Here is a 21,302-nt window from a genome sequence, read left to right as displayed (position 1 = left end):
TTTCATAAGGATTGTTTTGGGACAAAATCAAAATCATAAGGACTATTTGTGAAAATTTGTTTTTAAACTAACATAACTAGGAGAATGACCAACCTAACCCCCACTAGAAGGTGTACCATTTTCATATGTATGCTATGTATGATTTGTAATGTGTAAGTATGTATGTATTATGTAATGCGTAATTGTATATTATATTTTAGTTTTCTGTTTTTCGCTAATAAATTTGTAATATATATATATATATATATATATATATATATATATATATATATATATATATATATATATATATGTGTGTGTGTGTGTAAATAGTTTTTATTTTCTAATAGTTTATCACTAAATAAGAAGTAGGCTGCATCCCCTTCGATTTGATAACTTTTTCAAATTTTCTTTGTAATCCGATAAATATCATACATACCATACGACATCATAAACCAATAACTTCGACACAAGTTAAATAACGATACAGATACAAATACAAATATCATTCATTGTCAAAAAAAAACTCCCGGGCCTCTATCGCGTATATATACATCAATTGCAGCCATCTCATTTTTCCTTCGCTGCCACCAAAATCTTGGCTGCTTCAAGTCTCAAACTCACTGCTTCCCATGATACAAGCTTATCCAGGAACACCGATATATAATCAGGCCTACGGTTCTACAAAACATATACAATTTTCACTAATCAACCTTTCATATCTCATCACACACACACACACATATTATATATGATTAAATGAGTAAATTAAAGGGACACATTCTTACCTGAAAGTCGAGGTAGTATGCATGCTGCAAGTAACAACATATTAGATTCAAAGTGAATGTGTCATATATATAATTTAATTTCCTTCTTTATGGGTTAATGATCATGATGCGCAATTGATCACTATTGTTTTAATTTAAGTTTACACAATAGATCCTTCAACTAGATATTTCTATAAAAGAAAAAGAAAAAAACAGAATATATATAATGGTGTTTGTTATACAAACATTGTGTAAAATTAAAACGACTATTGGCAATTTGGCATGGCCATGGGGATATGGAGAGGGAGAATTCTACCATGTCTCTCCTGTATTTAATTAAAACAAGGCTATATTTTTAAAGGGTGGATCCACATATAAATCCAAAGTGGATCCATATGTGAATACAAGCATTGTATATTTTAAAAGAAATAGTATTTCCGGTTTCTTCTTTCCCTTTCTCTTTATTGAACTCCCTTCTCTAATTCACTCCAACTGATTAAGTCAATTAATTTTAAATGAAATATTTTGATTTTAATTATATTTGTTAATACTTTTATGTAGTAAGTTAATATTGTTTTTATTTCTTTTAAAAAATTATGAGGGGAGGAGTGAAACTGTGAAAGACCATTTCCTTATGCAACATTGTTTACACCAAAGACCTATGATGTTTTTAAACGTAACTTATAAAAAGTGGTTATCAATAACTTTAGCAAAAACATTGTTTATATATGTTCATTTATACGTTAAATGCTTAATGAACAGTCAAATAGTTTGCTTGTTTAACTGCTGACTCTTTTGTAAAAAGAACATATGATTATATATACAAAACTATAAAGTTTTAAGGATCCATCGATTCCAATTAAAACGACAGTGTCACAATGTGGGGTAGGGATGTGCGTTTGGACCGAATACCCGAACCGAAACCGAAACCCGGACCGGACCGACCCGAATTAGGACCAAATAAGTTATTTGTGTCGGTTCTCGGGTATCTGTTTTTGCCCAATTCGGGTTTCGGGTTTTTCGGTCCGGGTTACCCAAATAAAGGTTTAATCGAGCCAAAAAGACCGACCCGGAAAGTGAATAGTCACTTGAACCGAATAACCCGAATAAACCGAAATAACTCGAATAACCCAAATAAACCGAAATAGCCCAAATAACCCAAATAAGAAAATTCTATATTTAGTTTAAGAAAAAATATTAAATTAATATTTTTTTTTCTTTTTTCTTAAACTAAATATAAAATTTCCTTATTTGGGTTATTCGGGTCATTTCGGTTTATTTGGGTTATTCGGGTCATTTCAGTTTATTCAGGTATTTCAGTTCAAAAACATAGTGTAAATGTTTGTTTGGGTTATTTCGGTTCTTTCGGGTTAATAACCGAACCGAAACCCGTACTACCCGAACCAAACCAGTCCCATATTAGTATAATTGGTCTGGGTTTCGGTTCCCACTTTTAGTCCAATTCGGGTTATTTGGGTTCGGGTCGGCTCCGGCCCGAAGCACATCCCTAAATTGTGGGGCATAAATTTCATTTCTTTATAACGAAAGGGAAATAGGGAATTATGTGTTACCTCCCAAACATCAATGGTGAGGAGAGGCTACAAAATAGAAGAAAAAGAAACCAACTTATATTAGTTAGTCCACGGTTACAAAAAAAAAATCAATAAAAATATTATAATTATTATCTTTAGTTTTTAACTCACATGGTAGTCCAAAACAAGAGGATTAATTGCATTTGGGCTATTCACGACAGCAAGTTTCTTCTCATCCTCTTTGTCTAGAAGGAAACACAAAGGGTAGAAATGTCAAGACGCATCAAAATTAACATGGATGCATTTTATTTTGTTTCAAACTTTAGCCTAATAAACACTTACAAACAAGCCAAGCCCAACCAGAACCGAACTGAGTAGTGGCAGCTGATTTCAACTCACTGATTAGGCCTTCAAACGATCCAAAATCTCTGTTTATCAGTTCCAAAAGTTCTCCCGAAGGCTTTCCACCTCCATTAGGTTTCATAGACTCCCAGAAAAACTCATGGTTCCATATCTGATCCAAGAGTTTGAACAATTAATGGATTTACATTAAAATCTGACACCACTGAAAGTAAGTTTAAAAAATTCAACAAATGGCATACGATACCTGTGCAGCATTGTTGAAGGTTGGAAGAATATCACCTTTGTTGTATGAAGACAAAATTATGGTTTCCAATGTCATTTTATCGAGTTCAGTTCCTTCAATTTGCTTGTTTAGGTTGTTGACATAAGCTCTGTGGTGCTTTCCCCAATGATACTCGAATGTCTGTTTGCTCATATGTGGTTCTAGAGCATCCTACCACACACACATGTAACAGGAACAGTAAAAATACATATTACAGAGTTAAACACATATAATGTAATGTAATGTAACTCATCATACAACATATTAGGCCTACCAGTGCATACGGAGGAGGCTTCAGATCAATGCTGGCTGATATCTTCTGATGAACAGTTTTCCTATTACACCGTCTCTGTAATATAAATAAATGTAGTTAGAAGATGAGAAAAAATTGCATCTTTATTTGGAAGTATTAGCGATAATATTAGAACTAATATTAGAGATAATGATAAGATTAGCTAGCATTTGTATTGTTAATTAATCTCCTGTATTTAAGGCTAGTTGTTGTACATCTTATATGGCCATGTTGATGGTTCTACTCCTTCTCCGCCTGCTACTATTGTAGTTGAAAAAAAGCCTTGTCCAAACCCAGAATATCAGAATATCAGACATGGGTCGATTCAGATCAGCGAGCTCTATTAGTTATCCAGTCGTCTCTCTCAGAAGAGGCCATGGCCGAAACTCTCAACCTCACTACTGCTCATGCTGTTTGGCAATCTCTTGAACACGCTTACAACCATGATTCCATGGAGCGTGTTCATACCCTTCGTGACTCTCTGAGACAAATGACCAAAGGTAATTCTTCTGTTTCTGATTTTGGTCGACAATTTAAAGTTGTGTGTGACAAATTAGCTGTTGTTGGTCACTCGGTTGAAGACATGGACAAAGTACATTGGTTCTTATGTGGACTCGATTTTGCCTTTGAGTCATTCTGCACTGCTCATCGAGCAGTCATACCATGTCCCTCTTTCCATACTCTTCTCTCACATGCAGAAAGTCACGAGCTCTTCCTCAAATTGATCCAAAATCATGCCACAACTGCTACTGTTGCCTTCACAGTTCAAACTCAACCCTCATCTAAGTGCTGGTCAAACACCAGGGGCCGAGGTTCTCAGTCACGTGGTGGATTTTCTGGTGGCAGGGGGCGTGGCAGACGTCCTCCCCATTGTTAACTGTATCGCAAAAACGGACATTATGCATCCTCATGTCCTGATCTACCAACGTTTCAGCAAAGTTCAACTGTTGATGCAAACCTTGTTCATGCTTTTCAAAACAAGTGCAATACTATCATATCAGACTGGTACGTTGACTAAGGTGCCTCATCTCACATGACAAACTCCTCTACACATCTTCATCACTCCTCATATGCTGGCAACGATCAAGTGGTTGTTGTAAATGGTAATCTTTTAAACATAACGAGTACCAGTACTTCTCATGTCTTAAAAAATCTCAAATTATTAGATGTTCTAGTGGTTCCTCACATCACTAAAAATCTTCTTTCCATTAGCAAACTCACTCATGACTCACCAGTAGACGTTATCTTATCTAACACTTTTTTTGCAATCCAGAATCTAACCACCAAGGAAATCATTGCAAAAGGTAGATGTGAAGCAGGAGTTTACATACTTGAGCAAGGAAATGAGACGTTTTTAGCAGCATTACGGAATTAAAGGACTAGTGCTTATTTTGAAGTTTGGCATAATAGACTAGGACATGTAGCTTTTGACATTGTTTCTTTATTAGAAAAATTGGGTTATTTATCTGTTACTTTAGTATTGCCAAAACCCACAATTTGTTCTTCTTGTCAACTCTCCAAAAGCAAACAATTACCTTTTAATGAAAATGACAAACAATTTTCACATGTCCTACACCTTATTCATTGCACTTTATGGGGACCATCACCAATACCTTCTACAGAGGGCTATATGTATTATGTTGTTTTTGTGGATGATTTATCCAGGTTGATGTGGTTCTATCCACTCAAGCACATGTCTGATTTCCCGTTGATTCTCACAAAATTTTTAACCTTTGTCCAAACGTAATTCTCTTCCAAGGTTAAAAAATTTCAAAGTGATGGTGGTACAGAATTTCTTAACAACCATGTCAAACAACCTTTGTGAGTAATGGGACTCATCACCGTGTTTCGTGTCCGTATACTCCCCAAAAAAACGGTAGGGTGGAAGGTAAATATCGCCACATAACAGAAACGGGCCTTGCAATTTTGTTTAATGCACAAGTTCCCGCCCAATTATGGGTCGGTGCTTTCACATCTGCGGTATTTATTATCAACTGGTTACCATCAAAGCTCCTTGACAACAAAAGGCCGTTTGAGTTATTATTCTCTTCATCGTTGAATTATGATTATTTCGAGTTTTCGGCTGTCGTGTTTTTCCGTATTTAAGAGATTATTCACCTCACAAATTAGCACCAAGAAGTACCCCATACATCTTTATTGGGTACAACACAAACTATAAAGGATACCAGTGCTTAGATCCTACTTCTAATCGCATTTACACTACACGACATGCCCAGTTTGATGAAACAACTTTTCCTTATGCTGGCTCTTCATCTTCATCATCCCTTAAGGCTCTACAAATCACTTCCTTTGATGAATCACTGCCCATTTCTTACATACCGGATTCTCCTCCAACATCGCAACAAACAGGTTCACATGCCTCTTCCCATGCCGATCATTGTTGCCCGTGTGTCGACGTCTCTGCGGCTCCTCAATCAGCACCTACGCAACCTGCAACTGATCAGCAGCCTTCAGTTGATCTGGTTGTTCAATCTCTGATACCAAATTCACCACCTCTGGCTCTCTCTCCACAGGTTGTCCCACCAACGCACCCTATGATAACTCGATCTCGAGCGGGTATCTTCAAACCGAAGCACCGGGTAGACCTAACATCTCTTTAACACTCGTGATTAATACATTCCTTGTTCACCTCCTCCACCCTTAAATGTTTTAAGTCTGCAGTAAAGCACCAGTAATGGTTGATGGCAATGGAAGAGGAGATGGCAGCCTTACGTGCAAATAATACATGGTGTCTCGTTCCTAGACCCAAAAACGCAAATGTTGTGGGATCCAAGTGGATATTTCGAACCAAGTTTCATTCTGATGGCACAGTTGATCGATATAAAGCTCTTCTAGTCGCGCAAGGTTTCACTCAAGTTCCCAACCTTACTACTCGCACACCTTTAGTCTTGTTGTCAGAGCCTCTGCTATTCAAGTTGTTCTTTCTCTTGCGGTAATGAAAAATGGCCTTTACATCAACTTAATGTAAAAAATACATTTCTCAATGGCACCCTATCTAACACTGTTTTCATGGAACAGCCACCAGGTTTCATTGATGATCAGTTTCCTCTTCATGTATGTCGACTCAACAAGGCTCTATACGGTCTAAAACAAGCTCCCCGTGCATGGTTTCAACGTCTCAGTACCTTTCTAATAAGTCTTGGTTTTCTTTGTAGCCTGGCGGACACATCTTTGTTTGTTTTTCATCAGTGCGTTACTCTTCTCTATCTTTTGGTGTATGTCGACGATATTATCCTTACTGGAAATGATCCCACACTGATTCGCACATTTATAACTCGTCTGAATAATGAGTTTGCTACAAAGGGTCTCGGTAGGCTAAACTACTTTCATGGTCTTGAAGTCACATGCACCTCTGATGGTCTCTTCCTTACTCAAGCCAAATATGCTCATGACATCTTAACTCGTGCTGGTCTTTTGGAGTCAAAACCCACCACTACTTCGTTGTCCACAACTAACCACCTTGTCACTATAGGTGTTGTGTTCGACGACCCCACTTTATTTCGATCACTTGTTGGTGCTCTTCAATATCTCACGATTACACGTCTCGATCTCTCGTTTGCTGTCAATCAAGTCAGCCAGTTCCTTTAAGCGCCTACCATCGATCATTTCCAGGCTATAAAATGTATCATTCGTTATGTTAAAGGCACCTTCTCCTATGGATTTCACTTTACTTGGCCACATTCTTCATTTGTCTTTGGTTATTCTAATGCTGACTGGGCTAGATGAATTGAAACTCGTTGCTCAATCTATGGCCAATCTATATTCCTTGGAGGAAATATTGTATCTTGGAGTGCTAAAAAGCAACCCACTATCACCCGTTCTAGTTGTGAGTCCAAGTGTAGAGCCATGACAAACATTGCTTCAGAAATTATTTGGGTTACCCATTTGCTATGTGAGCTTCATGCCGATTCAGTTCCAACCCTTTTCTGTGACAACAAAAGTGCCTTATTTCTTGGTCAAAATCTCATATCTCATAAACGAGCAAAACATATTGATATTGATTATCATTTTATTCGTGAACTGGTGTCCTCTGGAAAACTAAACTAAACACTAAGTTCATTCCTACGCATCTATAGCAAACCGATATTTTCGCTAAAAGTCTTCCGTGCCCGTTGTTTGAATGTTTTCGTACCAAGCTTCGTGTTGGCCCACCACCGCTTAGCTTGCCGGGGGGTATTAGCGATAATATTAGAACTAATATTAGAGATAATGATAAGATTAGATAGCACTTGTATTGTTAATTAATCTCTTGTATTTAAGGCTAGTTGTTGTTGTTGTGTGTGTATATATATATATATATATATATATATATATATATATATATATCCCCTAATCTAATAAATAAAAGCAATTTTGCCAGGTGACATTCTATTAGCCCCCTAAAATCGTTTTATCCCGCCAATAGCTTTTAACTGAAGTTCCAAAAATACCCTTCGACCCTTTAAAATTCATTGTCCGCTCAATCTGGCCATATGATATCCTCTTGATTCCGTATATCAGTCAAAATTTTCCATCAATCCCATAAAATCAGGACTCAGGGGGTTTTTGTTTTATCTTTTAAAACATCTTTTAGCTTTTAGGAAAAGAAAGAAAAGGCAAAAGATGTTTGGTAATCTTATAAAAGCTACTTTTTATATAAGAAAAAATAAACTTTTTGAAAAAGTTAGAGAATCCTCACTTTTTGCAACTTTTCCTAAAAGACTTCTACCCTTTCAAAAAGCTTAGCCAAACACCCCTCGTTAATCCATTTGGCTTCAAATCCTTGACTTTTACCTCATCTCCACCATTATGTTCTTCAACCTTAGGGTTTCTGAATGTGAAGACTTGAAGACTGAACGAGGTAAACAATCGTTTCTTTTATTGTGATCACGATGTTTTTTCGCTTTAAGAAACTGGAGATGGGATACCTCTTAATCGATATTTCATCTTTGCAACTGTAGTGGTAAGGTTGTCGTAGTTCTTTCCATTTCCTTTCATGTATGTCTCTTCTTTCCCCCTTTCCCATTTCTTTATTTTTGTGATTTGTATCAGTTCTAATTAGTTTTAGTGATGTAAGCTGCAATTTTTTTGATTTTTTAGGGGTTTACCCACCAACTATTTGTATATATGTCTACAATCATTGCTTCCTTCAATTGCAGAGTTCTAGACTTTAAAGAGCTTCAAGAAGACAATCACGAAGGTGACATAGGATAATCATCAATTGTCTGTGAATTTATTTCATTTGTGCTCATTTTTATCTATAAGCTTGATAAGAAGAATTTTACCCCATCTCAGATTTGTGTTGATGAAGATGATCATCAATAATTAAGTGCAAATGTATGAGAAGGTTTAAATTTTAACAAAACTAGACAAATTTAATGTTTTTTGCAATTAAATCTACCATATATTATGGTTTAGGTTGATCAATTGAAATGGTACTCTATCTAAAAATTTGAATAATCAACAATCTTATAGTTTTTTTATTCAAAATTTCATTTTTAGATTTTTTTTATTAAAGATCACACAAAGCTCCACAGATCGCAGGTAAACCTCTTTTTGATTTTAAATTTCACATTAGGCCGTTTCAGTTTCTTAATAAATGTGCTTAATTTTTATAAGATATTGAAAACAATAAAGTTATGAAGAACCCATCAGCCATCAGTTTCGCCCACCAGGTGTTTGTGTTAATTCCTCATAGATATCGCCTACTTTCATTATTGGTTGATGAGTTTTTTTGTGGCTTTTCTCCCTCACCCCTTTCTCACAATCCATCTGTTATGGGTATGTGTTCATTTTTGATGTGATCTGATTCCACAATGACTAACATTGCTTAATTTACAGAAATCGACGGACTGGAACATGGATAGCAGCAGTGTCACATCTAATTGCACCGGGTTTAACTTACACACTAATTGCACATGTTGGAGTTTCGGTTGAACATCCACATCTCCATCTCCATGGCCATGGCCATGGCCATTTTGATGTCATCGCCACCCTTAAACTTGAATATCATGGATCACAAACAAAGTATATGTAAATCATAAGGTAAATGCATATTTCAGTCACTTGTGGGCCACTGTATATATGATTTACAATTTCAGGAGTTGTTAGAAGAGTAACCTTTTTTATTTTAGGACTTCTGTTTCCAAAGAGAGATGGGAGAAGTTAGAGGGTACATTTGTGCTACCCGAGAAGCTTGACCGAGTTGTGTTATATTTAGAAGGGCCTGCCCCAAGAGTCAACATTCTCATAGAATCCTTGGTGGTCACTTGTGCTACTTCTCATGTAAATTCACCCTTCTTTTAAATCACTTTGAATTTAATAATCGTATATATTTTCAACAAATAAAAGATAAATAGTCATTTTTACAGGGTATAGTTGAAAGATATGTTGTTAAAGATGAAAACATCATATTGAACCTTAACTTTGAACCAGTGGTTGATTTGATGTAGGTTTTTTACCTTGTTTATTTTCATTTCTCCTTTTTGTAGATTTTTTTATAGTTAAACAATGAGTCTTTTTTGACATTTCTAGGTAAATAGCATCGAGCAATTATGCATTCATTATTCAAATGAGAGATTAAAACAACACCATAATCGTCATTTGTTCAAGATAGAATAAGGGGCAACTAATCTAATTAATCTTTTCTGGTATAATCTAACTATTATATTCGATATTCGGTGTCTGAATCATGGTGTTCCTCTATAATGAAACCATTTGGGAAGAATGTTGGACTTTGATATTGGTTGCATCCTAGGCTACTCAACGTCTAGATACTAAAATGAACATGATTCTTTTGGCCAAGTCCAACCGGTTTCTGTACCTGGAGGTTTTGTCTAAGTCTTTCTTGCAACATTTTTTTAAATCTAATGTTGTTTCTTGAAGATGTAATGATAATTTTTTGTTTAAACAGTTGGGTTAAGAAGTTACAAACCGGATGGTGTCTTTATCTATTATTACTATTAAGAGTTAAGACCTCATTTTTTTTTTACGTTGCTACCCTTTAACTAATTTATATTGTATTTTTTGTTTCTTTTATAAATATTACCTATGCTTCATAAGATCATTTAACATTATAATTTGGATTTTTTATTGTCTTTATTAAGAAAAATAAAACCATGGATTTTTTTAACTTTTTAATTATGGCCCATCAAACATTTTAAGAATCTTTCTATAGTTATTACATTTAGTGAATTCAGCTTGGAACGAAACTTCACACTTTAAGAAACTTTCTATAGTTTTAGGAATAAGATTTTTTTTTGATATAGAGCAACTTTCTTATAGTTTCCTAAAACAAAAAGCTTTATGATTTGAAATATTAATTATCTTCTCTAACTGCGTTTACCCTTATTGTGTGAATTTGTAATTTTTGTAGGATTCAACAAAATGCGTTTTGTAGTTCTAAGATGTGATCCAAAATTTAATCGGGTAACTGTTGAGTGGAAGAACGAGGTTTGGAAACCCAAGTTTCTTTCAATTTACTTTTGTGCTCTTTTAATGCATTTAGTTGATTTGTATACCAAAAGATGGAGTAGTTTATTTCCTGTTGGAATATTTTTTTTTTAATTTTATTGTACTATATTTTATGAGAAGAGATGGTGTATTGTTTACAAAGAAGCTGTTAACTATAATGGTAGAAATAGCATGTTGCTTTCATTTTTGATATAAAAAAGAGCATGGCTTCATTTCTAAGTTAAAAATAACACGTTACTTTTATTTTTTAGGTAAAAATAACATTCCATTTTTATTTTTAAACCAAAAATAGCATGCTATTTTCATTTGTGGAGCAAAAATAGGATGTTACTCTCGATGATGGCTCTTGGTTATGCTTCAGTGTTCCTGGATGACTTTAAATTTTATTAACAATATTCCTTTTTGTCTATATAATAATTATAAACATACCACCCGTGGTTTCCACGGATTATAACCTACTATATATATATATATATATATATATATATATATATATATATATATATATATATATATATATATATATATATATATATATATATATATATATATATATAAAAGGATACGTTCAAGTTCAAGGGAAACAAATCTTATAGGAAAGAACTTAATTCATTTCGGAAAACCAGTTTGGGAAATGGGACATGTCCAACTCACCACAAACAATGATCAAAATTTTCATTCAGTGGTAGCGGCAGTTGGTCCAACACCATGCATGGTCACTTGACAAAAAAAAAAAAAAAGAGTTGAAATGTTTAATGCAGTCGAACAGAGAAAACTAACCTGCCTCTGTGGGCATTGTAAGCTCCGAGAGAATCCAGAAAATGCTGCAATGCAATTAATTGGAATTTGAATATGATGTAATCAATTAAGTAACTGTCTGTCAAATATCGATAGACTAAGCAATGGGCAACCGCAAAACCTGAGGTGAGATGAGAAGCCGCCATTACCATCCTTGTGCAGAAGAGCAGTGCTTGTTGTAACAAGGCGAGGATAGTTTGGTTGACTGTTGATGAAGTTGTACTACAAAATAGTACTTTCAAAAGTATGTACTAATATTTTCTTTTAAAAGGTCCCTATATTTATTTTAAAAGTATGTAGTTATGTACTACAAAATAATATTTTCTTTTAAATGAGAGTAGGTATGGCCTCATATTTTACAGGCGCAATAGACATTATGTCGACATAAATGCCAACCTGTCCAAAATAGCGTATGTAAGATGCCCACATGTAATTTCAATGAAAAATACCTGATTTCTGTTTTCTTTTGGGAAAAAAAAAAGGCATCAGAACATCACAGTCGCACAATCTTTATCTTCTCAAATTCTCATTCATCCTCTCCTCCATTATCACCTAAACCTAGCTCCCTCGTCTCGTTCTTTCTGTCACCCATTTCCACCAAAGAGGGAAAACAGTTAGTTTCAGAAATAGAATGAGAGTTTGATGTTTTTGGATTTTCAACAGTTAGATGAACTCGAATCTGTTCCGATTTTGGGGATTTTTGGTTTTAAATAGTTGATTTTTGGCTAAAGAAAGAGAAAGACTTGTGTTGTATTTTGAATACGAACACAAATCTTAAAGATGAACCCAGATGTTTTTCAATTGCTCATCCTCTTCTTCCTCACGCCTTCCCCTTCCCAGCCCCGATCTGTTTCTCCCTGTTTCTTCTCTTTTCTCTAAATCATGAATTGAAAGCGAGTTTTTTTTTTTTTTTTGACATGTTTGATTGTTTGATATCATGAAGAAAATGGAATGCGATATTTGGGTGAAAATTATCTGTTTGAAAGAGATCAGGAATATAAATGAAGAAATAAGTGCAGTGACTTTGGTTTTGTGGGTGGGTGAAGGGTGAATTTGATGCATCAATAGTAGGGATTGTGGCGTTGTCGATGGATGCAAGTTCTGTTTTTATTGTGAATTTAAAGAGTAAAGACCATGAGGTTTTCCCTAGTAGGGGATCTAGAACATGGAGTCATGGAGATGCTGCAATCTGATAACCCACAACTTCACCTACGTTTCACTTCACTTAATCTTGTTCACTCCACCAGCAACCACGAGCAGTGTTAATGGATGCTGCTTCTGTTTGATTAATCGTTAGGATTTTGGAATAACAATAATACTTGGATATTGGATCGTGATAAAGTAGAGTTAAACCCATCCCTACACCAAGTTGTAAAAACGCTTGACGATAGCTAGTCGGTGGACTAGGGTTAAGGGATTAATCGGCTAAACGGGGATTAATGGGGGATTAATCGCGGACCATTAATTGCTATTTCGTTGAATTTTAAAAAATTATATATGACTAATATCATAACAAAGTTCGTAAATACCACTAAATTATTAATATGATCAATACAACAATAATCATTCGTCAAATAGTTTCTATTGAGTTAGAACTTATTCAAATTGTTAACATTTCATCGTTTTCTACTACTTCACACATTTTGTAGGTAGGGATTAATCGCTAGGAGCCCTCTAATCGGTTGGGTAAAGCCTAGGGATTAATCGGGACCTAGTCGGGATTTTTACAACAGTGCCTACACCAGACTTCTTTACCAAGTCTCTAGCTAACCCCTTCATTAACTGATCAGCTAAGTTTTGTTGAGATCGAACAAACTTAACAAAAATGAGCTCACGAGTAATGAGCTCACGTACCATGTTGTGCCTAATACCCAAATGTCGCGACATTCTAATATACATTTGACTATATGCTTTTTCCAAGGTGACAACACTATCACAGTGTATAGAAATAAGTGATATAAGCTTTGGCCACAAAGGAATTTCGTAGATCAAATTTCTCAACCATTATGCTTCCTTTCCAGTGGCGGGAAGGACTATAAATTCAAATTACATATTTGAGTTTGTGATGCATGTTTGTTTCTTAGAAGCCCATGAAATGGCATCTCCACCAAGAAGAAACACCCAACCATTCGTAGAAGAGTCCTCAACATTAGTGATCCAACTAGCATTTGAATATCCTTCAATAACCGAAGGAAACCCTACATAAGTCAAACCAAAGTCCATGGTTTTCTTTAGATACTTCAACACTCTCATTACTGCTTGTTAGTGATAAGTACTAGGATTGCTAGTAAACCTACCTAGCTTTCCTACAGCAAACACAATATCAGGTCTTGTGCTGGTCATATCATACATCAAACAACAAATAACCTTTGAACATTCAAGTTATGAAATTGCTTCACCACTATTTGCCATAAGTTTTATACTTGGATCCAAACTCAGATATGATCCAAAACTTATTATGAACCAAACTTTAATATGAACTAAAACCTATATGAAAAACCATTAATGATTCAAAAATTATATGGTTCAAAATGATAATATTCAAAATAATATAATTCAAATCACATAACTACTTTTTGTGTATACAAATATGCATCATATAATATTGATAAACCTGATCTAAACAATTTCTTATAAAAGATGACATAACTCAAAGCATAAAACCATTTGCCCTATAACTAAATAATAATCTATTATATATAACCTATTTGTCAAAATATATAAAATGTCAAATGCTTGAACATTTTAAAAGACATGCAGCATATCACCCGTTTTCATATACAAACTAAGATGTACATATTGTTAAATTACATCAATACTTCGACTTTATGCTTAAACAACATATCAACATCAAAGGGTTACCACGTCTCTTGTGGAAACCGTACTCAAACTCAAGATCTCTAAGAGGTGAGGCATATCAATAACACAAACAAGGAAGCTTTCATTTTTTTTCTATGCCTATATGACATTTGATATTGACAATGTATACAGACTGCTGCTCGAAATATGAAGATGATGGCTCGATGGAAGTTTTGCATCAAGATGGAGAATAAAGAACTCTCCGATTGGAGCTTACAAAAAAATCTACCATAAAAACACGGTTGCTAGAAATTAGTCAAATGAACAATGCACTTAATTATTATACAAACTAAGAAAAGATATCTATTTACAAGGGCACATGTCCCATCCACTACTTAGGGTTCTTCGGATGATATATCATTATGAATAACACAACCAAACGATAGATTAAGAAACATAACATTAAAAATATATCATTTGCAATTTTATGATTTAAGAATGATATGATGCAAATAGTTTATGATCAAAATGTTACAAATCAATCAACATAATGATCCAATTCAAATTGTGTATGATCCAAAATATTTATTATCCAAACATGTTATGATCTAATGCTACAAATAATATGATAAACAAATGAATGATATGATCTAATGCCAAAGAGTATAAAAGAATCAATGATATGATCTATTTTTCATACTTTCTATGATACAAACATGTTATGGTCCATAGCACAATGCTCCAAATAAAGATATTAAAAAATAGAACATAAGTAAGTTGCAACAACATTACATATTTATTGTGTGTTAGTATATATAACTAGTCTGACATGAACTAATCTGATATAATGAGTGTTTCTCTTTTACTTAATAGACTTTTATAATTGTTTCTTTAGGAGGCCAGTCTTTATTTATTTAAACTACTTTTTACCAATATGCTTTTCTTTTTTATAATCATCTTTATTCTACACACACCCACAATCCACAATTCTCTTACCCTTTCATCCAGACATCTATTACATTTAATAATTTTCCACGAAGACCAAAAACTAATGTAAATGAAGAGTATGAAATAAGTCACTTACATCTCACACAAGCATAAATACAAACAGGTTGTGTGCGTAAAAATCAACAAAATTTTAGAAAATATTTCCAAATACCTCATGTGCATTTAACTTCGTATAGACATTTTAACAAACACCTTGAGTGCTTCATCAAAGTTGGGATTCCAATTGAATTTAGCCCATAAATTTATATGTTTTGTTTGTTAAAAAAAATTTAATATTAAAATAAGGACATATTTTACTCTGACATTGCACAACTGATGGTTCCACCATAATATGTTATCATGATGCTTTAGCCATTTCCTAGTTTCTAAAATTTGGTCTAATAACATTATTGAAAATAAATTTGAGTATGAATCAACTTTCTTGTGAAAAAAAATGTTTTTTGTACATGAATTTATATCAGTTAAAGTTTTTTTGGAACACAATGTCGTTTTCAACCTAATTATAAAAACAAAGTCGTAGATGAAGATATATGTTCAAAATAAATAGTTGATGTGTATTGACTTTAAAGAGTAACGAATCTAACTTTAAATTGACGTTCTTATAAAAAAATTTAAAAATTTGTCATTTGTGTACATTAATGTAACGGCCCAAATTTTACAGAAAATTTTAACTTTTATAATCATAAATACCAACCACAATTGTTTCCAGAAAATTCCATTACATGACCATAGTGATTTAAAAGATCAAAATATCAAAACTAATTATGAAAACACTGGAGAATGCATGTTGTGCCATCAAGTCGGGCCCTTGTCCTTAGAGCTAGAAGTACCTGAAACATCCAACAAAACTGTAAGCACACGCTTAGTGAGTTTCCCAAAACACACAAAACATATAATCACATAATGCCATGCACACATACATATAAGTTTGCCATAGACGCCCTCAATAATCTTCATTTGGAATGTCATGGGATACCCCTATGGTCTTGTATCCCCGAGCCATGGGCTCCTCCCATGGTCTTGCCAAGTGTTATGGGCTCCTCCCATGGTCTTCACATAAGTTCACACATATATCAAATAGAAAACCATTACATACTCCATTACTAATCATATAATCTCAATTAATGGGCTGGCCTTGGTGCCTTCGACCCATGAGTGTAGTGAGAAGATTCGCCTCGAATACTGGACGATATATGACTAGGTCTTGGCTCCAAATGTCAGCTCTACTCAATCCCTAAAACAAAAACGATTCCTTAAATACAACTCAACATGCCCCAAACCCCTTATAGGTCAAACTCGATCAAAGACAAAGTCAAAAGTCCAGGTCAACGGTCTGACTTGACCAAACACGCCATGTTTCTTCATCTGCTGCAAGATCGGGAAAAACCTTATCAACTCATCGTGTTCACTAAGTAACACGCCGAGTTAGCCATAATTCTAACAGCTTAAAGCATTAAGTTGTTTCCATCGAAATTAGGAGCTCCAAATTTCAGATCTCCTCCAAAATGATGTCTAGAAGGGTAAAGTTTCCAACTTTACCCTTAGGAACCACCAAAATGAGTTAAACCCGAACCCTAGAATCATTAGAGTGAAGCTTGACCCGCTAATTAAGCCCTTAATCTCCAAAGACATAGTCCCAAAAAGCAGATTTGGCATCTAAAGGCTAGAAAATCACGTAATGTAACGCCCGCGTTTCCAGGCTAGGCATTATTGTCAATGTAATAGTCTAGGTTAACCCTTGTAACTCTTTTTTTGAAGTATTAATGATGAAATATTTGAATATTATGTGAATTATGTGTTTATTTTCTTAATTATTATAATTTAATGAATTAAGAATAAAATAAGCGTCAAAATTAAAGTGTGAGATAAGCCCGATATCTTTGCATGAAGATGTATTGGTTGAAACAAGGATTCCGGAGATATAAAGAATGCCGAAATCCGAGTTATAACGAAGAAGTTATGACCTGTCGAAGTTTCGCGACAGAACCAACGACGCTGAATGACGTAAAAAGCAAAATTTACGTTAGAGAGATATTTAGCCTTAGTGATCTAAACGAAAGTCATAGAATACGTTAAACCGAGAGCGTGGATAAAAAGAACTCCCAAATCTGACTTCGTATGAGGAAGTTATGATTTTTTGAAGTTTCGACTTAGCAGTATGCAGTCCGAATACTCGATTTGAGATCGAGCGGTTTTTAGCCGAAACAATCTAAACGAGAATAGAAGATCTCATCTATAATAGTCCAACGGTAAAAAAACAGACGAAAACGGACGTCGGATGAAGAAGTTATGAATTTATAACGGAGTTTCCCTGTCCCGGTCTACTAAAAATAATATAATAAAAATAAAATCAAAATTAGCCAACGGAGTCTAAATGAAAGTTGTAGAGCATAATCTCGCCTACGCATGGATATAAAGAACGTCGAAAAAAGAGCTCGTATGCGAAATTTATGAATTTTTGAAGATCGTGGCACGCATACTAAAGCTTATCCGAAGCGTACGCCCAGCATACTGAGTACGCCCAACGTACTTGGAAATTACGCCCAACGTAATCCCAGACCCAGAAGCCTATAAATAGAAACCGAGATCAACCATTTTCTTTGCTCATTTTCTTTCTTCTCTCTAGTTTTTCCCCGATTTGCGTGCCAATTATATCCCAAAGCCCCGGTATCATTCCCGAGCCCCGAAGCAAGTTCTGAAGCCCCAAGGATCCCGAGCAATGAGATTCCCGAGTCGAAGCTCTACCCGCGAGGAGCCTGGTTTTTGTAAAGATCTTCCAGATCTACCGAAGAATACTACTTCTGCAAGTCGTAGTGCTGTCCGATCATCTTCTGATCAAGTAAGTGTATAGTCTCTTTCAATACACGATATTATACAAGTAATCGTTGAATGTATTTAAGAATACAGGTTGTATGAGGGTATTATTATTACCTTCTAACACATTGACTTATATGACTCTCCTAGAAATTTCTTGATATGTGTTTACATATTACTTGCTATTTGGATGGAATATTGAAAGAGCATGCTATACATGTAGCACCTGGTTCCTGGTACGTAAATCTTATTTGAGTATTTTCCATTTTTAGCCTTGGACTCGGCGAGTCATAGGTCCGACTCGCCGAGTAGAGACGGGACCCGGGACATGTTTAAGTTGGTGACTCGGCGAGTCCATATTCCGGACTCGGCGAGTCACCGCTGTTAGATGAAACCCTAAGTTTTAGGGGTTTGCACCCTATTTAAGCCTCATGTCCGCCCCAAGCCAGCCCCCATTCACCCTCAGAGCTCCCAACCCTCGTTCAAAGCTTATTTCCTTGAGAGTTTGAAGCATTAGTGTGTGTTCTTGAAGGTTTTGAGAAGGAAGTGGAGTAGATCAAGAGGAAGGGAAGGAAGCCAAGCATCTTAGTGTTCTCTCAGTGATTCCTTTGAGGTATAACCCGTTTTCCCTCTGTTTCTATGCTTATTACTCCATTAGGTCTTTCTTGAGCCCTTCCCCAAGCTTGTATGTGCAATATAATTCATAATAAGTTGATTGGCCTTTAGATCTAGGCATGGTTAAGCTCCAGGAGCTCAGATTTGTTGCCTTTATGGACCCACATTGCATGAAGACCCTAGATCTACCCTTTTGGGTGCATTTTGAACCCTAAAACCCTTATTGGCGAATATCTACACGTAAAGTTGGAAACTTTACGTGTGATTCATGCTCTAGGAACCCAGATCTGTGAATGGCATGGACTGGAATCGAGCAAAACCGCATAGTTAGTGGTTGCATGGCAACGACTCGACGAGTCGTTCATCTGACTCGGCGAGTCTGCTCGCGATTCTCCGAGTTTGTCCCCTTTTCGTAGTGTCGAGTGTGAGCAGTGAGTCACGGGGTGTGACTCAGTGAGTTGGAAGCCAAACTCATCCATGAAGGAACTCGGCGAGTCAATGCCCTGAGTCGGCGAGTTCAAGGCAATCTCCTTAGATCAAGAACAGACTCGGCGAGTTGTTCATACAACTCGGCGAGTCGCAGCATAAGTGTTCTTCGGATGAAGATGAACTCGGCGAGTTGTTCATACAACTCGGGGAGTAGGATGAAGGGCTTGAACCTCAGTTTAGAAGGAGAACTCGTCGAGTCAACGCCTAACTCGACGAGTAGGGAGGAGATTCAGGACAGCCGGTTTGATAGGGACTCGGCGAGTTGGGTCAACTGAAAGTTGACTCTGACTTTGACTTAGGGCATGATTAGGGGTAAAATGGTTATTTTACCCAATGGGCAGTTAGCAGTGTTTGATTGAGTATGTTGTGGGAATTACAGCCGGAGGATTTCCGGAGCAGCAGCAGCAGCAGTAGACAGTCAGTTCCCGATCAGATCAGCAGCTACTTTGAGGTGAGTTACCTTCCAGTAGCGGTGGGTCTACGGCCACAATGCCGACCCACCAGTAGGAGTTGTATGTAGATGATTGTCTCTGTGATATTCATCTAGGGATTACTACTACATGTGTTATGTTTATGTGCTAGTATGATATGATGCTATGTGCTAGTGACAGTAGGGGGAGATAGTCCCCAAGATATCCGGTCGGTAGGGCCGAAGGGGTAGTCATACCCAGCCATGATAGATAGATTCTGATATTGTGATACATGTTATGTGGTAGTAGTAGAGGGGAGAAATAGTTCTCCAGTATCCGGTCGAGAGGACCGAAGGGAAGGCCGGCACCCAGATATGCTAGGCAGTATCCGGTCGAGAGGACCGAAGGGGAGGCCAGCACCCAGATATGCTAGGCAGTATCCGGTCGAGAGGAACGAAAGGGTAGGTCGGGCACCCAGATATGCCTGACAATATATGTATGTTATGAGATTATATGGTATGTGGTACAGTGGGGGAACTCACTAAGCTTCGTGCTTGCGGTTTTCAGTTTTGGTTTTCAGGTACCTCTTCTTCGAAGGGGAAGGAGCCGGCGCGGTAGCGGCATATCACACACACTCTCGTTTCCGCAGTTATGAGTTTATTCTGGGATTGATACTCTGATATTTTGGTTGTTCAAATGTTGTGGATTTCAAATTTGGTTTTCGATGTGAAATGGTTTAATTAAACAATGTTTTACTTATTAATGTTTTCTAAGTAATGTTTTAAAAACAAAATTTTTGGACGTGAAAATTGGGTCGTTACAAGTTGGTATCAGAGCCCTGGTTTGAGGGATTCGGACACACCTTCGGGGGTGTCTGAACTCAAATCGATGGATTAAAAGATTTTCCAAAAGAAAATGTTTTCTAAAGATTGAGAAAAGAGTTTTAAGAAAGAACGAAGTGTGTGATGTGCGCGACCGGCCGAGCTCAAGTAAGTATTCCCCAAAGTACCCATACAAGTTTATGTTATGTTTATCAGCTTTTGTAGAACAACATGCTAGAATAGGAATAAGGATCTAGGAGTGATGCCTTATGTGCCTGCTTTATGTGTTTCAGTTGTATGAGAATTGCATGCTAGTATTGAGTAGACAGCGAGTAGGATAGCCTGATTAGGTTATGCCTGGTAATATGAGCTTAGCATTTTATGCTAGTACAGTTCCTGTAAGCAGATAGAGTTGATTGAGATTGTTACCCTTGTCTGAATGCTGCTTGCTTCGTGCTATGTGGGACTCTGAATAATGGGAGTTCGCCATTAGGCGAATACGTCACGTCACATGTGATCAGGGTTGAATAATCTTAGAGTGCCGGATTTGATCCTACTGCGCAGCTCTTGTTTGAGTCCAACCGTTGTAGGGACGAGTTGGGTACTCGAAGGATTATCTGAGCCTCGTCACATGTGATGGTATTCGGGTAATGGCTAATTGGCATTACAAGGAGGCCTACAGCAGCTGAGGACTGGATAGAGTAGAATCAAAGATTTCCTAAGGGCAAGCCTAGGATGAGTATAACAGTGATCAGCAATAGTGAAAGGGATCTGGTGGAGTCAAGGCATTCCTTGAAGAATGTACAGATAGATGTGGAAGGTAGTATGAGCCCGTACTACTGAAAGCAGAGGATCCGTACCCGAACCAAGGAAGGCCAAG

General features: G+C 36.3%; 1 protein-coding gene and 1 long non-coding RNA gene across 2 annotated transcripts; one reads left to right on the top strand and one right to left on the bottom strand.

Annotated features, from left to right (window-relative positions):
* Nucleotides 1-362: 362 nt before the first annotated feature.
* Nucleotides 363-11,724, bottom strand: LOC145065605 (superoxide dismutase [Fe], chloroplastic-like). The gene is made up of 9 exons (XM_079012633.1): nucleotides 11,588-11,724; nucleotides 11,449-11,492; nucleotides 3,178-3,252; nucleotides 2,886-3,074; nucleotides 2,621-2,792; nucleotides 2,450-2,523; nucleotides 2,318-2,344; nucleotides 768-791; nucleotides 363-660 (listed from the first exon to the last, which is right to left on the bottom strand). Exons 1-9 carry the CDS (start codon nucleotides 11,616-11,618, stop codon nucleotides 550-552), a joined length of 747 nt encoding a protein of 248 aa, XP_078868759.1. The 5' UTR covers nucleotides 11,619-11,724; the 3' UTR covers nucleotides 363-549.
* LOC145070623 (uncharacterized) lies at nucleotides 8,006-10,808 on the top strand. The gene is made up of 3 exons (XR_013690014.1): nucleotides 8,006-8,395; nucleotides 9,037-9,480; nucleotides 10,571-10,808. It is a non-coding gene; the product is annotated as an uncharacterized LOC145070623 (long non-coding RNA).
* Nucleotides 11,725-21,302: the final 9,578 nt, after the last annotated feature.

Source organism: Lactuca serriola, chromosome 8 (assembly GCF_051521515.1).
Source record: "Lactuca serriola cultivar US96UC23 chromosome 8, Lser_US96UC23_V15, whole genome shotgun sequence".
Classification (NCBI taxonomy): Eukaryota; Viridiplantae; Streptophyta; class Magnoliopsida; order Asterales; family Asteraceae; genus Lactuca; species Lactuca serriola.
Note: the sequence above shows the minus strand (reverse complement) of the source record. Positions and strands in the feature narration are given on the sequence as shown.

Coding starts and splice junctions, on each gene's coding strand:
- LOC145065605 (XM_079012633.1), bottom strand. CDS start 11,618: ATGGTAATGGCGGCTTCTCATCTCACCTCAG. Junction 2,524..2,620: donor TGGTTGGGCTTGGCTTGTTT/GTAAGTGTTTAT, acceptor GTTTCCTTCTAG/ACAAAGAGGATGAGAAGAAA. Junction 2,345..2,449: donor CTCTTGTTTTGGACTACCAT/GTGAGTTAAAAA, acceptor TCTATTTTGTAG/CCTCTCCTCACCATTGATGT.